Source organism: Thalassophryne amazonica, chromosome 11 (genome assembly GCF_902500255.1).
Source record: "Thalassophryne amazonica chromosome 11, fThaAma1.1, whole genome shotgun sequence".
Taxonomy (NCBI): Eukaryota; Metazoa; Chordata; class Actinopteri; order Batrachoidiformes; family Batrachoididae; genus Thalassophryne; species Thalassophryne amazonica.
This window is the reverse complement of record NC_047113.1, coordinates 108,033,442-108,060,887: the sequence shown is the minus strand read 5'-3', so window position 1 is coordinate 108,060,887 and position 27,446 is coordinate 108,033,442. Positions and strand designations below refer to the sequence as shown.

Sequence of the window (27,446 nt, the reverse complement as noted above, 5' to 3'; positions counted from 1 at the left end):
TCCATCCGAATCTATTATATGCAAGTTTTGTTGTGTGTGTGTGTGTGTATATATTAGGGGTGTCACGATTTCGATATTTCATCAAAATCGATCGAAATTACGTCATGGTCTCGAGCCTCGAAGTCAAAAAGGGGATCGACGATCCCGCCCCCTAAGCTGCGCAAGCACGCACGCGACGCAGTACACTGTAGCTGACGCCGCTAGTTTGCTAACCTGCAGAGTATGTCACCATGGCAAGTGCAGATAAGGACGCCTTACTGGAGCTGGAAGCCGCTCCTGCTTCTCTTAAATCAGCAGTATGGAAATATTTTGCGTTCGCGGTGAGTTATGTCGACAGCGTTCGTGTTGTCGACAAGAAGACAACAGTGTGCAAAATGTGCTACACGCGTGTGCCTTACCCAGCTATGGGAAACACAACGAACATGGCTGGACACATTCGCCGTCATCACAAAGATGTTGATTTGGCTGGAAAAACATCATCATTGGTCCAGCCAACTATTGACTCTTCGTTTGTAATGAAACTTGCACAGACCTCAGCTCGCGCTAAAGCAATAACTAACGCTATAGGGCTATTCATAGCAGCAGACCTGCAGCCTTATTCAGTGGTGGAAAACGCTGGGTTTAAACATTTAATTAGCGTACTTGAGCCGCGCTACAGTATTCCCAGCAGATCGCATCTTACAACCAAATTGTTGCCCTCCATGTATGAAGATGCTAAAGAAAAAGTTTTGAGGGGTCTAAGCACTGCGGAGTTAGTTGCCATAACAACAGATGGCTGGACCTCAAGAGCAACTGAGAGCTACATTACAGTGACAGCACACTACGTCAATAATGATTGGGAGATTGAAAATCCAGTACTTCAAACTCGCCCTATCTATGAATCACACACAAGTGATAATTTGGCAGAAGTGCTAAAGGAAGCAGTATTAGAATGGAAACTGGATAAACAAAATACAACCATCCCTGTGACCACTGATAATGCCAAAAACATTGTCAATGCCTCAAATGCAGCTGGATTGTCACAGCATATAGGGTTTTTTGCACACAGTAAACCTGGCATCCCAGAAGGGGTTGGGAGTAAACCAGATTTCTCGTCTGTTGAGCAAAGTCAGGAGAGTCGTCACCTTCTTTCATAAGAGCACGACTGCAGCAGTTGTCTTAAAGGCCAAACAAGAGATGCTCCAGCTTCCTCCTCACAAGCTGATTCAAGATGTCACTACAAGGTGGAACTCCAGCTATGACATGCTCAAACGCTACTTAGAGCAACAAGCTGCTGTTTATTCTGCACTCAGAAAAAGATGTTAAAAAGAATGCCAAAGATCTCATCACACTCTCTGATCAATCAATCAATCAATTTTTTTTATATAGCGCCAAATCACAACAAACAGTTGCCCCAAGGCGCTTTATATTGTAAGGCAAGGCCATACAATAATTATGTAAAACCCCAACGGTCAAAACGACCCCCTGTGAGCAAGCACTTGGCTACAGTGGGAAGGAAAAACTCCCTTTTAACAGGAAGAAACCTCCAGCAGAACCAGGCTCAGGGAGGGGCAGTCTTCTGCTGGGACTGGTTGGGGCTGAGGGAGAGAACCAGGAAAAAGACATGCTGTGGAGGGGAGCAGAGATCGATCACTAATGATTAAATGCAGAGTGGTGCATACAGAGCAAAAAGAAAAAGAAACAGTGCATCATGGGAACCCCCCAGCAGTCTACGTCTATAGCAGCATAACTAAGGGATGGTTCAGGGTCACCTGATCCAGCCCTAACTATAAGCTTTAGCAAAAAGGAAAGTTTTAAGCCTAATCTTAAAAGTAGAGAGGGTGTCTGTCTCCCTGATCTGAATTGGGAGCTGGTTCCACAGGAGAGGAGCCTGAAAGCTGAAGGCTCTGCCTCCCATTCTACTCTTACAAACCCTAGGAACTACAAGTAAGCCTGCAGTCTGAGAGCGAAGCGCTCTATTGGGGTAATATGGTACTACGAGGTCCCTAAGATAAGATGGGACCTGATTATTCAAAACCTTATAAGTAAGAAGAAGAATTTTAAATTCTATTCTAGAATTAACAGGAAGCCAATGAAGAGAGGCCAATATGGGTGAGATATGCTCTCTCCTTCTAGTCCCCGTCAGTACTCTAGCTGCAGCATTTGAATTAACTGAAGGCTTTTTAGGGAACTTTTAGGACAACCTGATAATAATGAATTACAATAGTCCAGCCTAGAGGAAATAAATGCATGAATTAGTTTTTCAGCATCACTCTGAGACAAGACCTTTCTGATTTTAGAGATATTGCGTAAATGCAAAAAAGCAGTCCTACATATTTGTTTAATATGCACTTTGAATGACATATCCTGATCAAAAATGACTCCAAGATTTCTCACAGTATTACTAGAGGTCAGGGTAATGCCATCCAGAGTAAGGATCTGGTTAGACACCATGTTTCTAAGATTTGTGGGGCCAAGTACAATAACTTCAGTTTTATCTGAGTTTAAAAGCAGGAAATTAGAGGTCATCCATGTCTTTATGTCTGTAAGACAATCCTGCAGTTTAGCTAATTGGTGTGTGTCCTCTGGCTTCATGGATAGATAAAGCTGGGTATCATCTGCGTAACAATGAAAATTTAAGCAATACCGTCTAATAATACTGCCTAAGGGAAGCATGTATAAAGTGAATAAAATTGGTCCTAGCACAGAACCTTGTGGAACTCCATAATTAACTTTAGTCTGTGAAGAAGATTCCCCATTTACATGAACAAATTGTAATCTATTAGACAAATATGATTCAAACCACCGCAGCGCAGTGCCTTTAATACCTATGGCATGCTCTAATCTCTGTAATAAAATTTTATGGTCAACAGTATCAAAAGCAGCACTGAGATCTAACAGAACAAGCACAGAGATGAGTCCACTGTCCGAGGCCATAAGAAGATCATTTGTAACCTTCACTAATGCTGTTTCTGTACTATGATGAATTCTAAAACCTGACTGAAACTCTTCAAATAGACCATTCCTCTGCAGATGATCAGTTAGCTGTTTTACAACTACCCTTTCAAGAATTTTTGAGAGAAAAGGAAGGTTGGAGATTGGCCTATAATTAGCTAAGATAGCTGGGTCAAGTGATGGCTTTTTAAGTAATGGTTTAATTACTGCCACCTTAAAAGCCTGTGGTACATAGCCAACTAACAAAGATAGATTGATCATATTTAAGATCGAAGCATTAAATAATGGTAGGGCTTCCTTGAGCAGCCTGGTAGGAATGGGGTCTAATAAACATGTTGATGGTTTGGATGAAGTAACTAATGAGAATAACTCAGACAGAACAATCGGAGAGAAAGAGTCTAACCAAATACCGGCATCACTGAAAGCAGCCAAAGATAACGATACGTCTTTGGGATGGTTATGAGTAATTTTTTCTCTAATAGTTAAAATTTTGTTAGCAAAGAAAGTCATGAAGTCATTACTAGTTAAAGTTAATGGAATACTCAGCTCAATAGAGCTCTGACTCTTTGTCAGCCTGGCTACAGTGCTGAAAAGAAACCTGGGGTTGTTCTTATTTTCTTCAATTAGTGATGAGTAGAAAGATGTCCTAGCTTTACGAAGGGCTTTTTTATAGAGCAACAGACTCTTTTTCCAGGCTAAGTGAAGATCTTCTAAATTAGTGAGACGCCATTTCCTCTCCAACTTACGGGTTATCTGCTTTAAGCTACGAGTTTGTGAGTTATACCACGGAGTCAGACACTTCTGATTTAAAGCTCTCTTTTTCAGAGGAGCTACAGCATCCAAAGTTGTCTTCAATGAGGATGTAAAACTATTGACGAGATACTCTATCTCCCTTACAGAGTTTAGGTAGCTACTCTGCACTGTGTTGGTATATGGCATTAGAGAACATAAAGAAGGAATCATATCCTTAAACCTAGTTACAGCGCTTTCTGAAAGACTTCTAGTGTAATGAAACTTATTCCCCACTGCTGGGTAGTCCATCAGAGTAAATGTAAATGTTATTAAGAAATGATCAGACAGAAGGGAGTTATCAGGGAATACTGTTAAGTCTTCTATTTCCATACCATAAGTCAGAACAAGATCTAAGATATGATTAAAGTGGTGGGTGGACTCATTTACTTTTTGAGCAAAGCCAATAGAGTCTAATAATAGATTAAATGCAGTGTTGAGGCTGTCATTCTCAGCATCTGTGTGGATGTTAAAATCGCCCACTATAATTATCTTATCTGAGCTAAGCACTAAGTCAGACAAAAGGTCTGAAAATTCACAGAGAAACTCACAGTAACGACCAGGTGGACGATAGATAATAACAAATAAAACTGGTTTTTGGGACTTCCAATTTGGATGGACAAGACTAAGAGACAAGCTTTCAAATGAATTAAAGCTCTGTCTGGGTTTTGGATTAATTAATAAGCTGGAATGGAAGATTGCTGCTAATCCTCCACCCCGGCCCGTGCTACGAGCATTCTGACAGTTAGTGTGACTCGGGGGTGTTGACTCATTTAAACTAACATATTCATCCTGCTGTAACCAGGTTTCTGTTAGGCAGAATAAATCAATATGTTGATCAATTATTATATCATTTACCAACAGGGACTTAGAAGAGAGAGACCTAATGTTTAATAGACCACATTTAACTGTTTTAGTCTGTGGTGCAGTTGAAGGTGCTATATTATTTTTTCTTTTTGAATTTTTATGCTTAAATAGATTTTTGCTGGTTATTGGTAGTCTGGGAGCAGGCACCGTCTCTACGGGGATGGGGTAATGAGGGGATGGCAGGGGGAGAGAAGCTGCAGAGAGGTGTGTAAGACTACAACTCTGCTTCCTGGTCCCAACCCTGGATAGTCACGGTTTGGAGGATTTAAGAAAATTGGCCAGATTTCTAGAAATGAGAGCTGCTCCATCCAAAGTGGGATGGCTGCCGTCTCTCCTAACAAGACCAGGTTTTCCCCAGAAGCTTTGCCAATTATCTATGAAGCCCACCTCATTTTTTGGACACCACTCAGACAGCCAGCAATTCAAGGAGAACATGCGGCTAAACATGTCACTCCCGGTCTGATTGGGGAGGGGCCCAGAGAAAACTACAGAGTCCGACATTGTTTTTGCAAAGTTACACACCGATTCAATGTTAATTTTAGTGACCTCCGATTGGCGTAACCGGGTGTCATTACTGCCGACGTGAATTACAATCTTACCAAATTTACGCTTAGCCTCTGAAGCCCATGAAAACAATCACAACTCTATTGAGCTCAGAACAGCAGCCCACTGTGTCTATGATCCTGCCACTCAAACACTCCATTCTCACAACAATGAAACATACTGGCACAGATTCACAGATTGTGAAGGATGTTAAATCTGCTATAGCAACCAACATTGAAGGGAGGTATTCAGATCTCAGTCTTCAACAGTTCCTGAATGAGAGCACTGCCTTGGACCCTCGGTTCAAGTCTTTACCCCATCTGGATGACCCCTCTCGGAAAGAGATATTCAACAGTCTGGCTGAGAAAATCCTACAAAAGCATCCCACACAGGTATGTGACCAATTGAAATTCATATGATGAAATGTCAGCTATTAATAGTGATGCAAATTTATCTTGTAATTGAAATACTGATACATTCATAAATTTATATTCTTTTTTAGACTCAGGCCTCAGGAAATGCGACCAGCCAATACCATGCAGAGAACCCAGAAACTGCAGCATCCAGTGAAGGCAGCCCCCCAGCAAAGAGAATCACACTCAGTGAACTGTTTGGTGACTTTTATAGCACAGCCTCCACTACATCAACAACACCAAAATCATGGCCTGATGTTGTCAAGGAGGAGATTGAGCTATACAGGATGGCAAAAGTAATTTCTGTGGATGCAAATCCACTGAAATGGTGGAAAAACAATGAGCATCAGTACCCAAATTTGTCCAAGCTTTCCAAACATTATCTTGCTGTGCAAGCAACAAGTGTAGCAAGTGAGAGAGTGTTCTCCACAGCAGGGGACCAAGTGACTGCTCACAGAGCAGCCCTTTCTCCAGAGAATGTGGACATTCTCATCTTCTTAAACAAAAACTTGAAAATATAAAAATAACTGTTGTCTTGTCTAGCCACAAATATGTTAATAGTTTTGGTACCTTAATGAGCATCTTTCTCCCCACATAAAGTTATACCTTAGTTAAAGAAAAATGACAGTTGTCATTCTCAGGGACCAAAAGTTTTATTTTTTTATGTTCAACTGTTGTAGGATAGAGTTTAGTTTGTTATGGCTCTAATTGTTCTATTACTTTGCACATGACTGTTACTGTATTTTGTTTTATTATTTTGTTATGTTGCACATTGCTATTTTAATAGCGCACACTGCTGCTACCAAAAAAAGCCACTAGATGGCAGGTTCCCTCTGTGACCTCTAATTTTTGTTATTATTGTTATATTTGTTTTTGTTGTTCCACTTGACTGAGAAGATTGTTACATTATATCTTAATTAAATTATTAAAATTTTACCATTAGTGCCTAATGTAATGTATTACAAAAAGTATCACTTATACCAAGCCCAACTTTGATAAATCAAACCAATGACTGATCATAGACTAATCTAAACCTGGCTCTGTTGTAAGAAAAAGAAAATCGAGAATCGAATCGAATCGTGACCCTAAAATCGAAAATAAAATCGAATCGAGGATTTGGAGAATCGTGACACCCCTAGTATATATATATATATATATATATATAATACAAATAATGGATGGTAAGGAGTCCAACATAGAGAAATATTGGATGAAGAAAAGTTATATTGGACGAGGCATAGCCAAGGCCAATATAACTTTTCTTCATCCAATATTTCTCTATGTTGGACGACTTGCCATCCATCAATTGTTATGTTCTCCCCCCCTCCCAAATTAAGCAAACAACAAAGTGTCAAGTAAATTAGATCAATTTATTTTGTTGTGAACAACATATGAATGCTTCTAAACATCAGTAGCGTGCTTGTCTACCTTCTTAGTGTTTCTGGCATCCTTGGAGTTCAATATTTCCACCAGTTCCTCCTCTGTGAACTCACCAAACCTCGCTGGCAGACAATTTTCTGCTGTTGTTGACATGTTTGGTGCCATTTTTTCAACCAGCGTCTGTCAGCAAGTTCCTGACCTCCGCTACGTCATTAGTGATGTCATCTCATGAATAATTGTATGCCGCACTCTGATTGGCTAGCTGTTGGCAGTAAGCTCTAATGCTATTGGTCAGTGGGAACTGATCCAGTATAACTTTTGGTCCGAGCCTTTTTGGATCCCTTTGCATCCAACATAACTTTCTGGCACCAACCATGCCAAAATACAGGTAAATGATGGACAGAAATCTGTGATTGGCTATTGCAATCTGAGTGGAGAACATATATATATGCTCAACAAAAATATAAACGCAACACTTTTGGTTTTGCTCCCATTTTGTATGAGATGAACTCAAAGATCTAAAACTTTTTCCACATACAAAATATCACCATTTCTCTCAAATATTGTTCACAAACCAGTCTAAATCTGTGATAGTGAGCATTTCTCCTTTGCTGAGATAATCCATCCCACCTCACAGGTGTGCCATATCAAGATGCTGATTAGATACCATGATTAGTGCACAGGTGTGCCTTAGACTGCCCACAATAAAAGGCCACTCTGAAAGGTGCAGTTTTATCACACAGCACAATGCCACAGATGTCGCAAGATTTGAGGGAGCGTGCAATTGGCATGCTGACAGCAGGAATGTCAACCAGAGCTGTTGCTCGTGTATTGAATGTTCATGTCTCTACCATAAGCCGTCTCCAAAGTCGTTTCAGAGAATTTGGCAGTACATCCAACCAGCCTCACAACCGCAGACCACGTGTAACCACACCAGCCCAGGACCTCCACATCCAGCATGTTCACCTCCAAGATCGTCTGAGACCAGCCACTCGGACAGCTGCTGAAACAATCGGTTTGCATAACCAAAGAATTTCTGCACAAACTGTCAGAAACCGTCTCAGGGAAGCTCATCTGCATGCTCGTCGTCCTCATCGGGGTCTCGACCTGACTCCAGTTCGTCGTCATAACCGACTTGAGTGGGCAAATGCTCACATTCGCTGGCGTTTGGCACGTTGGAGAGGTGTTCTCTTCACGGATGATGCGAAGGAGATGTGTTGCACTGCATGAGGCAAATGGTGGTCACACCAGATACTGACTGGTATCCCCCCCCAATAAAACAAAACTGCACCTTTCAGAGTGGCCTTTTATTGTGGGCAGTCTAAGGCACACCTGTGCACTAATCATGGTGTCTAATCAGCATCTTGATATGGCACACCTGTGAGGTGGGATGGATTATCTCAGCAAAGGAGAAGTGCTCACTATCACAGATTTCGACTGGTTTGTGAACAATATTTGAGGGAAATGGTGATATTGTGTATGTGGAAAAAGTTTTAGATCTTTGAGTTCATCTCATACAAAATGGGAGCAAAACCAAAAGTGTTGCGTTTATATTTTTGTTGAGTATATATATATATATTTTTTTTCTGCTTTAATCCCTGCTTATACCATGGTGGATGAAACAACAGTGGTACCGCTAGCCTTTACACAACAAGAAAAAGATTTGGGGCTAATCGTTAACAGAGAGCTCAGGTTTGAAAAACCTTATAGAAGCTATTATCTCAAAAGCAAATTAGATTGCAAAACCAGATTTTTCCTGGTTCTCTCCCTCAGCCCCAACCAGTCCCAGCAGAAGACTGCCCCTCCCTGAGCCTGGTTCTGCTGGAGGTTTCTTCCTGTTAAAAGGGAGTTTTTCCTTCCCACTGTAGCCAAGTGCTTGCTCACAGGGGGTCGTTTTGACCGTTGGGGTTTTACATCATTATTGTATGGCCTTGCCTTACAATATAAAGCGCCTTGGGGCAACTGTTTGTTGTGATTTGGCGCTATATAAAAAAAAAATTGATTGATTGATTGATTGATTGCTGGACTCCTCTGGAGGACATTTAAATATGTAGATGAGGAGGTCTTCGCTCTTCTGTACAAGTCACTGATATGGCCACACCTTGAACATGGCCCCTGTGTGGTCACCTTACATGTGGAAGTTAATGGAATGGATTGATTGTGTCCAGAGACGAGCCACAAAACAGGTACCAGTATTAAGGGAACTCTCATGCCAGGACAGACTTAAGGCTCTCAAGTTGTGTATAGAAGAACATGTGGGGACTTGATCAGTAACTTTTAATTATTATATGGCTACGACAGTGCACACACTGTGATTGGCTGATTTCCGGTCTGATATTTTCCCATATCAAACCGTTACCGTGACAATCAGTCCGGATTGTGTATCAGATTTGCGACTTTGTTTACAGTTTTCACGGCACAAAATAAAACAAAAAGCGAACAAAGAAATTCTGAGCGAGAAAGAGGACCATTCTCCAAGCAAATTTTATTACACTGATGAGTTTGAACTGGAGGAATTAACAGCAAACGAGTTTGAAGTGGACATGAAAAATGAAGACCAACAAGATGAAAACACAACTCAGAACAGCCACATAACAAACCAATTATTAACCTCGCTTGTTCGGCCTGTACGGGAATGTCTTTTTTGTACAGACCTCGGTCTGATATTTTCCCCGTACAGGCCTCACGCTCGGTTAATAACCCTTTAATATGCATACGGAAGATATGATATGAAGAACTGCACACCTGATGACAACAAATGTCAAGTAAAGAGCAGACCGCTTATGTCTGCAAACACACAGAACGGCTAAGTGCAACAGAAGGTTGCTTTTCTTTAGTCATCACATAGTATCACAATGGAACAGTTTAACAGCTGGGATTATATAACGGCTGAGTGGATCCTTGTCATTTCATTGGTGCTTTGTATGTCACGTAAATGGTAAATGGCATTTATATAGCGCTTCTCCATCTGTATCAGACGCTCAAAGTGCTTTACAATTATGCCTCACATTCACCCCAATGTCAGGGTGCTGTGTTATGTGTCGGACGCGGTCGGAGCACCGACCCAGCGTTTGACAGGACCCAGCATAAAATAAGCAGAGCACGGTTCAAAAGATAACAGAATTTAATAATCATAGTGAGTTTAGTGATAAACAACCAAAAATGTCCGCGGCCTGGTGAGGTGAAAACACGGCGCGCTCTCAGCAGCGCAAACGGTCCGGAGCCACAGCAGTTCGGACCCAGGGACCCCGCCGACACCCCCCAGGTGGCCGCAACAAACCGAGTCTGTGAAGAAAGAAAACATGAGGTGAGTCCAACTCCACACAGAGAGACACAACTCAAAAGGTGCACACAATCAGCAAACACTTCCTGGCTTAAATATATATCAGCTTCTCACCCTGTAGGCACGGAACAACTCAGTTCAAATCTCCACTGCAGCAGAAGCTGATTAGACAATTAGCATAATGTGACAGCTCAATACAACAAGGTGTGAGGGACACCAAATCCACTGTCATTACTTCATAAAAGTCACCAAAACCAAATTACCTCAGGAAGTGTGCTGAAGAGCGTGAGACCTCACCCAGTCCTCCTTCACAGACTGTGGCGTCAAACCTGGAGCGGTCTCTGCGTCCGTAATGGTGAGATTGTTCTCCTGACGCCGATCTCACACATCTGCTCACAAGGTCGAGTCTCTGGCAATCACACACTGTGCATTCAAGGTTTAAGTGCAGCAATCTCTGATCAAGACAGATACACCACAGCTGTGAGTCCTGATGACCTGCACGTGATAACAAGCCTCAGGTGTTCAGGGTGAGGTCCTAATGCTCAGCCACTCAGTCCTGAATGCATACCACCTGGTGGGAGAAACAGAAAAACAAAAACCAAGCCAGCCAAACACCCCAGCACACAACATGCTGCCATACAAGGCGCTCACTACACACTGGGAGCAATAGGGGATTAAAGGCCTTGCCCAAGGGATTTTCCAGTCAGGTGGGGATTTGAACCCATGATCTTCTGGACTATATAATAGTCACATGACATGGATTATTTGTCTCATTTGTGTTGCATTGCATTTAGAGTGCAGTTTGGTTCCATTTAGAGTGCAAATTTGGTTCCATACCTTTGGTACCATTGCTCTCTGCGCACACACACACGCACACATGCATGCACAACACACACGTGCACGCACACACAAAAGAAATCCGCTGCGCTGTCTGGAGGCTGTTAGCAGGAAGTTAGAATGAAAAGCTGGACTAATTTCTGACGTGATTTTTTTTTGTTTACGCTGTCCTGAGGATGTACACGTCTTTTTTTTTTTTTTTTTTTTTTTTTTTTTTTTTTTTTTTTTTTTTTATACTACACACGCGTACAAGAGCTGACCCGGTTGTGTGAGCATGCGTGCGGGACAACGACGCAAGCAAGACAATGATTTGATTGGGCTACCTGACGGTGCTAAATTGTTGTAACACACACACAATCCACTCCACTGTAAGCCGTGTGGATGCATGAAGAGCTGTTCAGATGAAAAGCTGACATGATTTTTGGCTGGACTGAGGAACTACACAAAGACTTTTTTTTAAATGGAAGTCTGAAGTCAGTGCACAGCATCACTGGACTACACGTTACAGTGGAACACCGAAATTTAAGTCCCTTTTCTGTTGTTTATAAATTAATACAAAATCAAATGACAAGGATCTATTTTAGCTGTTATGTAAAACAAATAATGAACGTTTTTACATTCTTTCAATGGAACGAATTTGGTCATTATTTGTATACTGTGACAGCACCAAGTGTCAACATGTTCAAGGCCCAACTAGACAGATATATGGAGAACTACCCAGTGGTGGACAATTACAAGGCTTTGGACAACACACAGGACGGAAATGATGAACGGCTTAAACTGGAATACAACCATTCCTATCGAGCCAAAGAACTCTCCTCTGAATGAGTTTTGTATCTGTGTGTGTGGGGGGGGTTTCATTACAGTGCTATAACTGTCAGGGTCTGGTAAACCTGTCTTACAGAATGTGCCTTTGCCAGAGTCACGTTTTAAGGGGCTGGTAGGCTCGTGTGTTGGGGCCCAGGGAGGAGGGACTGCTGTCCATGGACTTGGAAAAGTGTGGCGTGACAAGACTTGGATTACTGCCATCTGCAAACTTCTGGTTCTCCCCAAAAGTTTTTAGTATAACGGTGCTGTTGGCAATTATCACCCGAGGCGGTGCGTTGTGAGTCATTTTGACTGGTTTTAGATGCATTGAAAGCAAGAATAATAGACAGCGATAATTTATTTAAATCAAACCATTGTTTAAATTGATCTAATTAATTCTCCATCTTGTCCAAGAGCTGTCCCAAATTATCCCCACTACAAAACACAGTCGTATCATCCGCAAATAAAATACAACTTACATACTTAGAAACCAAACATATATCTTTAATATACAAAAGAAACAACAATGGCCCAAGGACTGAACCCTGGGGCTACGCAGGCAGAATTTTTTGCAGTTGCTATTTTTTCCACAAAGTCCATCAAAGCCTGTGATGTAGTTCAAAACTTTCTGAATCCGTATTGTTCTTCACTTATTATGTCCTGCTTCAATAAATAATCATTCAATCTTTTAGCAAATATTTTTTCCAAAACTTTGGAAAATTGTGGCAGGAGTGATATAGGTCTATAATTAGAAAAAGTGTGTTTGTCACCAGTTTTAAACAGAGGTATTACTTTGGCTATTTTCATTTGAGAGGGAAATTTACCAGTACTAAGAGACATATTGCAAATGTAACTGAACGGTTTTACTATACAGTCAATAATTTTTTTTAATAAAGCCATATCCAAATTATTGAAATCAGTCGATTTCTTACTTTTTGAGCCATGAACCAGATCAAGTATTTCCCTTTCATAGGTGCCACCAATAAACATTGAAACAGACTTGTTAAATGTTGAATTATTTACCCAGAAGTTATTAGTCAAATCAATTTTACTTGCAAGATTTTTACCCACATTAACGAAGTATTCGTTAAAGTGGTCAGCAATGGACTTGTTATCAATTGTGATGTTATTATTAATATGAAAAAAGAAGGATAATGTCTAGTAGTTCTATTCTTATTTATTATTTCATTTAAAATGTTCCATGTATTTTTTATGTTATTTCTACTTTTGACAAGTAACTCACTGTAATACCTTTTCTTACTGAGTCTCATGGTGTTGGTTAACTTATTCTTATATGTTTTATATTTACTTTCAGCTTCCTTAGTTCATAGATTTATGAATTGTTTATACAGTAAATTTTTTCTTTTTACATGCCCTCTGAAGTCCCTTAGTTATCCATGGATTATTGCTGTATTGACTTTTGTACACTTTGTCAACAAGAGGACAGTGTCATATAACCTGGACATAATGGAAATAAAAGCATCATATGACAACATCAACAACAAAAACATCTGACCAATTCTGACTTGATAAATCCTCCCTTAAATTTTCAATTGATTCAGGTGTTACTTTTCTACTCATGATTTTAGTATTACTTCGATACTTATAACAGCCCTCCAATGCAAAAACTAAGAAAACAGGCAAATGATCAGTAATATCACTGACCAGTAGTCCCCCACTAAGATTACCGGATACAGCGTTAGTTAAAATATTGTCAATGAGAGTTGTTGAGTCCATAGTTATTCTGCTAGGATGAATGATGGTTGGAAACAGTCCTAAACAGTACAAGGTGTTTATAAATGAAGTGATTTGTGGATGATTGTGAGGATTTAAAAAAAATCTATATTGAAATCTCCGCAGACAAATAAGTGTTTATTTCTTTTAATTTTGTTATACATTCCCAAGACGTCTTCAGAGGTGTCAATATTTGCCCCAGGAGCTCTGTAAACAACCATGGTTTTGGAGTTTATAAGTGTAATTTCTATGGTAACACATTCCATGATGTTGTCCACAGTAAATGACATGTTGTTAACTAATTTACAGTTGTAATCTGATCGTACATACAGTGCAACGCCTCCGCCCCTTCTCGTCTGCCTATTAACCAGGAACAGTTCATAACCATCAAGATATACCAGATCTTTATTATCCTCAGTTAACCATGTTTCTGAAATTGCAATAACTGAAAAACTTTTTTTGGATGTTTTCAAACAATCATTAATAGTGGACAGATTATGAGAAAGACTTCTGCTGTTGAAATGTATAATTGAAAAATCTTCATCGTTGATTTTATAATCTTTGAATTGTTCTGCTGTGAAATATTTGCACTGTCTCACGATATTCTCACTAAAAAAGGAATCTGGATCATTATCAGATTCGAAGGGGCGGTTAGCAGAGTTATTATAATTCAATGTATCTAGACAGAGCTCCTGGGCAGAAATAAACAGATCATTTTCCTTGGTCATTATATCCCTCTTGTCTCCGGGTGTAGATGATGTGGATGAGTGGGTTGCTCCAGTCTGTCTCATGGTGCTGTGATGTGTTTGAGTCCTCATACCTTATTGTTCATATTTGTCCAGCTCCTCGATGTTTCTAATTGCTATGACTTTTGCTTGTTCAGGCGTTCCATTCAATTTAATGAATATTTTACAGTTTGAAGTCCATGTGTGTTGTATTTTTCCCTGTTTCTTTAAGAAGCGTGCTTTTCTGGCGATGTCGGCATTTCGCTTGGTCAGATGTTCATTGATGAAAACGTTTGACTCTTTCAGTTTTCTTCCTTGTTTTAACAGTGCGGTTTTGTGTTTTCTGTTAATAAATCTCATGATGACGGCTCATTTGTCACCATCATCTCTCCGGGGCAGAGGGTGGCACGCTTCAATATTGCTCAAATCCATCTCTATACCTTTGGATTGAAGGAGGTCAGCCACCTGTTGCTCCACAGAGCTGACCTCCTGCTCACTGGGCTCCTCTCCGCTCTCATCTATCACCGCCCGTGCATAGGACCGTAGTTTGATGTAAAGACCTGGGATGATGACGTCATTAATTCTAGTGTGTTGCTCCAATTCAGCTACTCGATTTTCCAAATGAACCAGACGCCGGTCTTTCTCGGCGTTCTGGAGCCATGACGCCTTTACCTCCTCCACCAGATCCATGATTGATTTCTGCTGCAGTTTCACAACAGAAATCTCCTCCGATAAAAAGTCCAGAGACTTTTTAATGTCATCATCCTCCTCCGCCGTCAGAACCTTCTTAGGCCCCATGGTCGACTTGTTGGCTGCTCGCTGGCAATCGCCGATGTTATCTGCCTGTGTTGTTGGTCACCGCGAGCCGGGATGAATCTGCGCTGCACTGGTGGCGTGCGGCCTCAGTGTATCCGCGCTGGTGTAACCACGCTGATGGATCCACGGTTGCTGCTCGAGGCCTCGGGGAAGCTGCGCTCGTGACCCGCGGCTCTTCCGTTTGGGCCTTTCCTCCTGCTGCTGATCTTTCCACAAAAGCCTCACTGCTTTCAATCTTATTTCATCATAGTGTCTCCAGAGTACATTCCCATCAGAAAAAAGCAGCAAAAAAGTATATTTCCAGTGTTTTGTGCGATATTCCAGTGTCGTGGCCCTGCCGTCTGCGCACAGAGCCGAAGATCACAAAGATCGTCTGCATGTGACAGACATTCCCCAACAGTGAATGAACTCTGTTAACTGACAATGGTTTTCTGAAGTGTTCCTGAGCCCACGCGGTAAGATCCTTTACACAATGATGTCAGTTTTTAATGCAGTGCTGCCTGAGAGATCGAAGGTCACGGGCATTCAATGTTGGTTTTCGGCCTTGCCACTTACATGTAGAAAGTTCTCCAGTTTCTCTGAATCTTCCGATTATATTATGGACTGTCAAGGTTGGGTAGGATTACTTTGAAATGTAATCCAAAAGTAATTAGATTACAAGTAATCCAGATGTATGTACATACATACATGTAATCCACATGTATTCTTTCAAAGTAATCCTACCCAGCCTTGTGGACTGTAGATGATCAAATCCTTAAATTCCTTGCAATTGAACATTGAGAAACATTGTTGTTGGACTATTTTTTTCATACAGTTGTTCGCAAAGTGGTGATCCTCACCCCATCTTTGCTTTTGAATGGCAGAGCCTTTTGGGGATGCTCCTTTTATACCCAGTCATGACACTAACCTGTTTCCAATTAACCTGTTCACCTGTGGAATGTTCCAATTAGGTGTTCTTTGAGCTTTCATCAACTTTCCCAGTCTTTTGTTGCCACTGTCCCAGCTTTTTTGAAATGTGTTGCAGGCATCCATTTGAAAATGAGCAAGTATTTGCACAAAAACAATAAAGTTTATCAGTTTGAACATTAAATATCTTGTCTTTGTGGTGTATTCAATTGAATATAGGTTGAAGAGGATTTGAAAATCATTGTATTCTGTTTTTATTTACATTTTACACAATGTCCCATCTTCATTGGAATTGGGGTTGTACCTATGAACATATGTACAGATTTAAATGCATGTATACATACATAAAGTGGAGTTATTCCATTTCACATAAAGCTAAATGATCAACATTTCAAAGGAAAAGTATCCAAATAGTTATTGGTTTGGCCAAACCTAGATCATATCCCACTATTGGGCATAAATCATGTGTTGAGTTTACTCTTATCACTTGAATTTCTTTACCTTCAGATTCAACTTATTTCATTCAAATTCACAAGTAACAATAACCCAAAAAACACAATCCTGGCTCAGTTGAGACCACATACAAGAGTCAGGTGAGGAGGAGGTCCGACATAGCAACCGTGAGCTTCCACTTCCGGGTAATGAATTAATGCAAAAAAAATAAGTTCAGTTCAAAGTGAGGAAGTAACCCTAAAACAATGACGTAATCACGGGTCCAATGTTCCAGGATGAGGAAAAGAAAATAAGTCTGGGACTCCAGGGAAATTAAATTCAGGGCTACATATGAGAGTGTGTGTAGAACTGACCCTCCCACAGTGGGGAGTGTCGCAGGTTTGCCAGCTATCCACGGCTGTTGGGGTCTTTCTCTCTCTAGTTCCAAATGGGTCAGCTCATCACCAGGCCCTCTGGAAAGTCTTCCATGAAAAGAGATGACAAGCAAAAGAACCTGACCTGTGGACAGACGTGCTCAGAGGAACCCCACTCAGCTCTGTCAGTTTAAATCATGCTCCAAAATCACATCCAATACGTGCCCTTTAACATTGCAAGTTATACATTTGTTTCCTCAGTTTAACTTGAAAAAAAACCCATGCTGGGAGATGGCCTGTTTGTCCTTTTGCCTGACCCGTACAGCCAGCTCGCTGTTCTGCCTCTGGCTGTGGTCCCGCCTCCTCAGAGAGGAACGCTGACTCCACAGCTGTGACTCCTGTTGGAATGAAGATCTGCCTCCAGGTGCTTCACACCCTGAACCATCCACACTACAGTTCTTTGTTGGGGATCCAGTTTTCTGAAGGATCCTTCTGACCCTTCCCTGCCCCTTTCTGCTTTCTATTCCCCACTGGCCGAAGGCCGAAGGGGGATTCATGTTGTCTGTCTGTCCGTACCAAACAGGTTCCAAGCATTCTGAAATCAACTCCTCACACATTTTTAGGAGGAATTTCAGGAGCCTTGGTACAAGACCTTGAAATTTTTCAGAATGTAGCAGCACTTCCCGGCAGGGGACATTGTGCTCTTATCGATTGATGAAGGCAGGCTGCTCCTGTTTGTGGAAATGTGATTCCATGGAGTTGTTAGAAATATAGCTTCCATCTCCACTGGCATCTTTGTTCTTCCATGCCCTCCTGTTTCTTCTTCAGAAATAAAATGTGTGTTGTGCCAACGTGTGCATTTTCTCTATCAATGTCTTTGTTCCAACTTTGTTCTCATTGTACAGTTTCCTGTCGTTTGGAATTGAGAGTACGTACAAGAATACTGTGGTTACTGATCCCACTTGTTTGGGGGGGGGGGGGGGGGGTGTTTGGCGGGGTTGGTCCTCACACACTTGCAGTACTGTCCTTCCCTTTTTCCTGGTCCTCCAGTTCTGTTTATGGAAACAAAGTGTTTTTATTCCCAGGAGCTGCTCTGTTTTGGGATATAACCACTGTAGATAAAGCAGCCTCTGTTGCACTGCCGGCAATGCTTGTTGCATGTAGAATTAATTTATTGTTCCTTCTGTTTCCTCAGTTGCATTTTGTAGCTGATGTGACTCATAGCCTCATGCTACATCTGGATAGGTGATACATTGAGCAGCAAAGGGAGGGCATAGGTCCACGTGAAGCTTCTTCAGGTCACACACACAGGATCCACGGTGATGCAGTATGTTGGTAGACGAGCTTCTCTTTCTGTGTGCTGGACCCTGTACGTCTGTACACGAGCTGCTCTGTCTGTGTTCTGGACCCTGTATGTAGGTGCCAAACACAGTCATTGGACAGAGGAGATGGAAGATCCATCCATCCATCATTTTCTTCTGCGTCATCCGAGGTCGGGTCACAGGGGCAGCAGCTCAAGCAAAGCTGCCCAGACCTCCTGATCCACACACACCTCCCCCAGCTCCTCTGGGGGAACCCCGAGGTCTTCCCAAGACAGCTGCGAGACATAGTCCCTGCAGCATGTCCTGGGTCTTCCCCGGAGCCTCCTCCCGATGGGACATGCCTGGAACACCTCTCCAGTGAGGCATCCAGGGGGCATCTGAAAAAGATGCCCGAGCCACCTCAGCTGGCTCCTTTCGAAGTGGAGGAGCAGTGGCTCAACTCCGAGCTCCTCCTGAGTGACCGAGCTCCTCACCCTATCTCTAAGGGAACGCCAGCCACCCTGCGGAGGAAACTGATCTCGGCTGCTTGTATTCGTGATCTTGTTCTTTCGGTCATGAGCCAAATCTCATGACCATAGATGAGTGTCTGGGAGTGGTATGGGAGATGGAAGATGTCTGATGTAAATACTGTACGCACACAAACATACACACATACACAGACACACACAGAAGAGAGAACACCAGACCCTCACATCAGAAGTAGTCATAGACTGTCTGGACAAAACACCAAAATGGTCAAAGGTACTTGAACCTGAACTCCAGCCAGCAGTACCAACACCCTCAGTACCAGGAACTTCCCGGATCTTAGAATGACGGTTCTTTCTTTCTGGTATTCCATGTTGGCCCCGCCTACATCCGTTTTGTAGCTTTGCTGCCATTTTGAACTATTCCTACTCTTCACTCATACAATTTGTTGCTCAGAGACCATAAAAGTGACAGCAGTGAAACTTGTGGTGCAGCTTTGTCAAGTCGCCCACTACTCATTAAAACAAACTGAGAAACCACATAGTGGCGCTATACTAACCACATTAACCTTTTGGCTAATTACTCCTGAACCGTGAGACATAGAATCAAAGTTTTTTGACATCAAGTTTCTTTGGCGTGCCCTTCAGATAACATCACTGGCCACGCTCAGTTTTGCATGGAACATTTTCAGCCATTTTGAATTGTTTGTTAAAGTGTTTTTTTGTTTTTTTTACGACTCCCCTATAATTTTTGCCTTATCAGAAGTGAGCCACACAAAAGGTATCGCATGAATTTTCCAGCCTTTTTACTGTTTTGCAACAATTTGTGACTAAGGTTGAATGGGTGTGGCTTGTGTCACTGAATCTCTTATAGCTCAGAGTTGCTCTTTTGAAATCTGAATTAGTGGTCAAGACCAGTATAAAGCTCTGCAAAAACTGACACCTGAGACGACTCGATGGCAGCGCTACAGCCACCCTTTAATCACCAAAATGGATTTTTAGCAATAACTTCACAAACATTGGGCCAGAAATCTAAATTCTGTGTTATCTGGGTTCCCATGATGGTTCTGCATTTAGCAACATTGGTGCCTCAAATTTGTACCCTAACAAAAGCCTTTTTGGCCTTTTTTTTTTTTTTAACAAATCTGTGTTTTTGGTTCTCCTCTGGCAATTCTTGCTCAGTGGTCACAAAACATGGCACATAAAAGGTCTGAATGGAGCCACATCAAAGATCTGTGTTGGATTTTAATATTTCTTCTTTGGTGGTTGATGGATTTGAGTTGGTGCAGCCTCATTTAGAAAATCAGCTGTCGTTCATGAAAGAATTACTTTTTAGATACCAGACTTGGTGGACATGTTTACTATGGACATTTGTAACAACTGATACCTTAACTGACCTGATGGGGGCGATACAGCCACCACAATATAGTTTGGGCAATAACCTCTGAAACCGGAGGCCTACAATGAAAATTCTAATGGATCAGGATTACATGGAAGATTCTGCAGCTGATTGTGTAGGCCCCACCCACTTCAACCTCAAAAATCTTTGGCTGTTTTTTTTATTTTTGATAAACTGTTTTTTTGTTACTATTCCTGTTGTATGGCTGGGGGGCCTGGCTGCCTTTTTGTTTCTGTCTTTTGTTTTTCCTTCCAGGTGGCTTGCGTTTGGGACTGAGTGGCTGTGTTGCTGAGGTTATCAGGACCTCACCCTGATCACCTGCGGCTCGTCAGGACTCACAGCTGTGGTGCATCTATATGGATTGGAACATGGTGGCATTTAAGACTGGAGTATACAGTGTGTATTTGCCAGAGACTCGACCTTGTGACCAGACGGGTGAGATTGTCGTCTCGGGAGCCATCTCATCATCAGTGGATGCAGAGAACGTCCAGGGTTTGATGCACGGTCTGTGAAAGAGGAGGGGGTGAGGTCTCACGCTCGTCAGCACACTTCCTGAGGTACGTTAGATTTTGTGACTAACATTTATACAGTCAGTAAATGTGGTGTCCCTCACACCTTATTATATTGAGCTGTATGTTAGTCATGTATCGGCTTCCACTGCAGTGGAGTTTTGTGAACTGGATGTTCCATGCCTGCAGGTTGGGAAGCTGATTAGTAATTAAGCCAGGAAGTGTTTGCTGTTTATGTACACCTTTGAGTGGTCTCTCTGTGTGTAGAGTGTGGACTCACATAATGGTTCCTTCTTTCACAGACTCGGTTTGTTGCGGCCACCTGGGGGGTGTCGGCGGGGTCCTTGGGTCCGAACGGCTTCTGGCTCCGGACCGTTAGCGCTGCTGGGAGCGCACCGTATCACCACCACGCCAGACCGCACACTCTTTTGTTGTTTTGTATCACATCACTGTTATGTATTAAATTCAGTTAGCCTTTGTACTGTGCTCTGCTTATTTCATACTGGGTCCTTCAAACGCTGGTCGGTTCTCCGAGCTGTGTCCGACACATAACAATTCCTTCAACAATTTGTCCTGAATCTTTACAAAGTGTGGGCCGTATGATTGAACCAATCCAAACAACGATTTTGAAAGGATCTTTGAAGGTTTTTTCCCATGGTGGTGCTGTAACACGACAGTAGACTTTGACAATACAAACTGTCCTGGGGTGTTATTTGTTGGTTGAATATCAGGAACAGGGTTTGGACCCCGTCAGTCGCTGTTTGTGTTGATAATGTTGTTGTTGTTGTGTGCCTTCATTTGTTGGTGTGCCATGTTTGAGGGAGAGCCCCGTGGGACACCTGGAAAGGCTGCAGTTTGCCTTCAGCCACTGTTACTTAATTGAAAAACAACTTGAGTTTATTACTGTTGGCCTTGTAAATGTGTATATATACATACACACATATATGTGTGTGTGTGTCCGGTGTAAAATAAACCAAAACCCATTTTAGGAGTGCAGTTCTGTTCTACAGACACAGACCTGACGTTACAGCAGTTTTGTGTGTTGGTCCTTTGATCCTCTCATGCTTCCTGCTCTGATGATGGAAAGTCAATGGTTGTCTTTGTCATTCATGGTTCCACATCTCAGGTCGACAGCAGAGACTGGGCACTGAATGGAAACACCATCTCTTTGGACGAGGACACGGTCATCGATGTCCCTCAGCCATTTGACCAGACGGGGCGATACTGTGCTTCCCTGGGTCACAAGGCGAACCACTCCTTCACGCCCAACTGCAAGTACGACCCGTGAGTACTCATCTTAACTTTCCTAACCCAGGAAAATGGTTTTCAGAACCCAAATGAACCAGCTTTTGGAATATGCAGAGAAAGACCAGGTCCCCTCATACATCAGTGGTTCTGGTACCGGTTCCGCTCCATAAGGAACCGTGTACGCTCATGTGAGTGTCTGTGTACCACAACCTGGTCTCACGGCAAGTCATGATTCAGCAGCACAAAATATAAAATATTGGTTTGTGATATTGTGACAAAAAGCACCTCATTGTCGTCACAGCAGCACAAATTCATTCTGTGATGCTGCACGAAATTAAAAGTGAAGCGGGGGGGGGGTGGTTATGGTTAGGGTGGGGGGAAGGAGTAGGGTTAGTAATAGTGAGTTTTAAAAAAAAACTCACGTAAATTTGACTCATTTTGTGATAGGAGTACAAAAAACATGTGAGACTGGGCTGGTCTGTGAACATGGAAGAACCTGATCAGTCCAAGATGAAAACAAGGTGTTTGTTTTTGAAGCAGAGCTGTGGAACAAAGTGAAGAACAGCTGTACAGTCTGGTTGGTGGTGTTGGACTGTTATTATTTTAAACACAACTGTGTGTCTATAGCTGTTTGTTTAGAACTGTCCATATTGCCAGATGTGTTTCTTATATTTTGCTTTTTGTGTCTCCTAAACATGAAAGAGTAAAATAACACCATCATTGTAACGCCATTTATAAAGGATTTACTTGTTCTCTGTACCCACTTACTCCAGTTCAGTGTCACGGGCAGTCATAGGGTGTGAGGCGGGGTTCATCCTGGACAGGACGTCAGTCTGTGTTAGGGACACATACAAACACGCTCACGCCTGTGCACCATTTAAAGACACTAGTTAGCTAAATCTGCATGTTTTTGGATGTGGCTGGAAGCCGGCGCACCCTGAGGAAACCCACAGGAACATGGAGAGATCATGCAAATTCCACACAGAAAGGACCTGCTGTGACACAATCCCAGGACCTTCTTGTTGTCAGGTAACAGTGCTAACCACTAAGCCACCGTGCCGCTTTCAGCAGCACCGTGCACCTACAACGTATTCACAGCGCTTCTGTTTTTCCACATTTTATGTTACAGCCTTATTCCAGAATGGAGTGAATTCATTTTGTTCCTCAAAATCCTGCACACAACACCCCATAATGACAACATGAAAAAGTTTTTTTTTAATTGTTGCAAATTAATTAAAAATAAAAAACTAAGAAATCATGTGTCTATAAGTATTCACAGTCTTTGCTCAGTACTTTGTTGATGCACCTTTGGCAGCAATTCCAGCCTCAAGTCTTCTTGAATATGATGCCACAAGGTTGGTGCACCTATCTTTGGACAGTTTGGTCCATTCCTCTTTGCAGCACCTCTCAAGCTCCATCAGGTTGGATGGGGAGCGTCGGTGCACAGACATTTTCAGATCTCTCCAGAGATGTTCAGTCAGATTCAGGTCTGGGCTCTGGCTGGACCACTCAAGGACATTCACAGAGTTGTTCTGAAGACACTTCTTTGATATCTTGGCTGTGTGTTTAGGGTCATTGTCCTGCTGAAAGATGAACCGTCGCCCCAGTCTGAGGTCAAGAGCTCTCTGGAGCAGGTTTTCATCCAGGTTGTCTCTGTACATTGCTGCATTCATCTTTTCCTCAATCCTGACTCGTCTCCCAGTTCCTGCTGCTGAAAAACGTCCCCACAGCATGATGCTCCCACCACCATGCTTCACTGTAGGGATGGTGCCTGGTTTCCTCCAAACATGGTAAAGAAATAAATGGACTGCATTTATATCGCGCTTTTCCATCTGCATCAGACGCTCAAAGCACTTTACACGTCAGTGCCTCACATTCACCCCGATGTGAGGCTGTTGCCATGCAAGGCGCTCACTACATACCGGGAGCAACTAGGGGATTAAGGACCTTGCCCAAAGGTCCTTAAGCCTGGTTCACACAGCGGGATAATTAGGATGATATCGGACCCGATCTTCCCCTTCTGACAGTCTTAAGGACGCCCCGACAATCGTGATGACGCTAAAGATAATCTTATCAGATATTCCTGCCATGTGTGGTGTGTTCAGAGCACTCTGATCTGCTTGGGAGGACATCAGGGGCGCTCCGATCAAATCGGGGATATTCAACATGTTGGATTTTTTTGGCCCGATATGTGACGTACAGCCAATCAGAAAGCGGCGGATGCACGGACAGAAAATAAAATCAAAACAGCTGTTCTGACTTAGCAGAAAGTCCGGTGGTCGCGCTGTCTCCACTCCTTTAAAGAACGACTTTTCTTTTTCTTTTTGTGTCATTTTTTTTTCCCTCTGTTTTAAATAGTCTACAAACTATCTCTGTCTGTTTACTCTGAAGTCACGTTTAATCTCGAGATTTTGCGAGATTTCCTGTCTGACCTGGGAATGTTGGTGTGTGAAATCCGTTGGTGTGTAGTGTTGTTACCGTGTGGCTGAACACCACACACTGTACCACCAACACTGTTAGATGTATGTTTTTTTTTTTTTTTATCTCCATGTGTGTGGTCTCTCAGGTTTTGGAAACCTACAGATAATATTAAAATCCTGTCATGTGAACCATGATGCCACAGAGTTCAATCTTTGTCTCATCAGACCAGAGAATTTTGTTTCTCCTGGTCTGAGAGTCCTTCAGGTGCCTTTTGTCAAACTCCAGGTGGGCTGCCATGTGCCTTTTACTAAGGAGTGGCTTCCGTGTGGACACTCTACCATACAGGTCTGATTGGTGGATTGCTGCAGAGATGGTTGTCCTTCTGGAAGGTTCTCCTCTCTCCACAGAGGAATGCTGGAGCTCTGACATAGTGACCATCAGGTTCTTGGTCACCTCCCTGACTAAGGTCCTTCTTCCCCGATTGCTCAGTTTAGATGGGCGTCCAGCTCTAGGAAGAGTTCTGGTGGATCTGAACTTCCATTTACAGATGATGGAGGCCACTGTGCTCACTCGGACCTTTAAAGCAGCAGAAATGTTTCTGTACCCTTCGCCAGATTTGTGCCTCCAGACAATCCTGTCTCTGAGGTCTACAGACAATTCCTTTGACTTCATGTTTGGTTTGTCCTCTGACTGTCAACTGTGGGACCTTATATGTAGACAGGTGTGTGTCTTTCCAAATCATGTCCAATCAACTCAATTGACCCCAGGTGGACTCCAATTAAGCTGTAGAAACATCTCAAGGATGATCAGTGGAAACAGGAGGCACCTGAGCTCAACTTTGAGCTGTATGGCAAAGACTGTAAATACTTATGGACATGTGATTTCTTAGTTCTTTCATTTTTAATAAATTTGTAAAAACCTACTAGAACTTTTTTCACATTGTCATTATGGCGTATTGTGTGTAGAACTTTGAGGAAAAAATGATGATTTCATCCATTTTGGAATAAGGCTGTAACATAAAAAGTGAAGCGCTGTGGATACTTTCTGGATGCTCTGTACTCTCTCTCTCTCTCTCTCTCTCTCTCTCTCTATGTTTCGCTTTGCAGGACTGCACGGAATTTTTGTGGGTTGGTTGAATTGTTGTGGTTGCAGCATTGAGTTCCTGGAGGGCCTGATGGAGCGGCTCCACATGCTGAGCATGTTTCTTGCTCACTCTTCTTTTCTTTTCTTTTTTTCTTTAGGTTTGTCCACCCTCGCTTTGGGCCAATCAAGTGCATTCGAACGCTGAGGCCGGTGCAGAAAGGTGAAGAGCTGACTGTTGCTTACGGCTATGATCACGACGGGCTGGACGCCCCTGATTGGTACAAGCAGGAGATGGAGGAGTTTAAGCAGAAACGGGCTGTACCCGATGACCAGTGAGAAGAAGGATTTTGACCTGTGGATGGGACAGCGTCCCTCTTCCTGTCCCATCAGGACATGCTCTTCCTCATGCTCTTGTTGATTTGTCAGAGGGCTTCATTTTCTGTTCAAATGGGAAACGCTGGAGACCTTCACTGTTCTGGAGGCAGTGGCGTGAGTGAAGAACTACGCAAGAAGCCACCACGTGCTCCGCCTCCTCACAGCAGGAGGACAGAACCTGTCCAAACATGGCCCTGCAGACAAACGTTCGGACTGGCTTGATAGATATTGGCAAAACAAAAAGTCTGTAATGTCTCAGAGCTGCGTTTTCACTAACAGATGGTTAGAATGGCCCCGCCCATTTCCTGGTGGTTGGCGCAGCTTCAGCGGGTTCACTTGGGCTGGAAGTATAACGTTTGAAAAGCAGACAATCTTAACACAGAAACATCAGACGATGGAACAGAAAGCGACTGCTCAGCAGCTGCAACAACGATGAGGTCATGAGTGGGAGGGACACCAAACACAGGGGACATCCACTGTACACGCGGCGGTAAAGAGGAGCGCCGTCATCAGTGCAGCGCTCAGAATGGAACCACTCCAGGGCTAAAGACCACGAACAGTCTGGGAGGAAGACTTACCCCTCTCCTCTCCCACTGAAACAAAGATCTCAAAGCCGTCACAGTGTGTCCTGTGGCTTTGAAGCCGGTGTGCCGCACATCATGTCGCGCCGCACGTCATGTTGTGATGCTTCCTTCCACCTGTTTGTGGCTTGAACTTCTACGGACTCTGATTGCGAGCAGCTCCTGGTTGACCTGTGGGGGAGATCAGAGTGTTTAGGAGGTGGTTCTGTGCAGATGTTTAGATGTTTATGTCTCCAGGATGTCGCCATTTTTTACCGCACATCTACCTTTGTTACTGATTGACTGTGTTCACGATTATAGTCACAACTGAAATCACTTAAAAGTGGTTAATTTGCAGGTTTAGGCCCCAAAACCCCACAAAGCTGCTCATGTTTTAAATATTTATTCCCTATCTTGAATTTAATGATCGTCTTGAAAATGTGTCTGCTTTCATGCAGATGTGAGGACATGCTGTCCCACAGACTCATCATAGTGGAGGGACATAAAATAAATACTGTATTTTCCAGAGTATAAGTTGCTTTTTTTCTTCTTCTTCTTCTTCTTTTGACTAGTTTTAGAGGTCCAACGATTTATAGTCCAGTGTCATTTATGAATTAGATTAGTAGAACTTGATTGATCCCTTGGGAAGAAATTGAGTTTCCAGCAGCATTGTGTAGCAGCACACAGGGTAAGAAGCACACAGAGTATTAAACGTAAACAAAAAAAAAGCAATTTGCAAATATAAATACCAGACATACTGATCAGTACTGGTTTACTGGCTCCTACTGTTGGTCTCCTTCCTGTCCTCTGTCTTCCTGTTGTTCCTCCTCCCCCTGAGTGAGGAGTTGTTCAGTCTGATAGTCTGAGGGACAAAGGAGTTTCTCAGTCTGTTGGTCTGGTTGCTGATGATGGTGTGCAGAGGCTGACTGGCATCGTCCATAGTGTCCATCAGTTTGTCCAGTGTTGGACAACAATGGCTTCTTTTTTAACATCTACGTTAGATGTTGGCAGCTGACTTTTATTTTCCCAAATGTTTCTTCTGTTCGGATCTGAAGGGAATCTGTACATCTTGAAGCCTTGTTGTGTCTATTTGTGCCTCCAAATCAGTGGTGGGCACACTTCCGATAACAGATAATTATCGAAGATAATGTTTTCTTTATCGGATTATCTTTTTAGATAACTTTAAAAACCATTATCGGACCAATTATCTTCCGATTAATCTTTG

General features: G+C 42.7%; 1 protein-coding gene across 4 annotated transcripts in view; it reads left to right on the top strand.

Moving 5' to 3' along the window:
- setd7 (SET domain containing 7, histone lysine methyltransferase) overlaps positions 1-25,945 on the top strand; it is an 86,972-nt gene extending 61,027 nt beyond the window's left edge. For 2 of the 4 annotated variants that reach the window (XM_034181003.1, XM_034181001.1), the window contains 2 exons: positions 21,661-21,818; positions 25,445-25,945. In XM_034181003.1, coding sequence (XP_034036894.1) covers positions 21,661-21,818; positions 25,445-25,622 — 336 coding nt within the window. In that variant the 3' untranslated portion in view covers positions 25,623-25,945. Of the gene's footprint in view, positions 1-21,660; positions 21,819-25,444 lie in introns of those variants that run through there. The other 2 variants (XM_034181002.1, XM_034181004.1) reach the window with 2 other exon arrangements.
- The last annotated feature ends 1,501 nt before the right edge of the window (positions 25,946-27,446 follow it).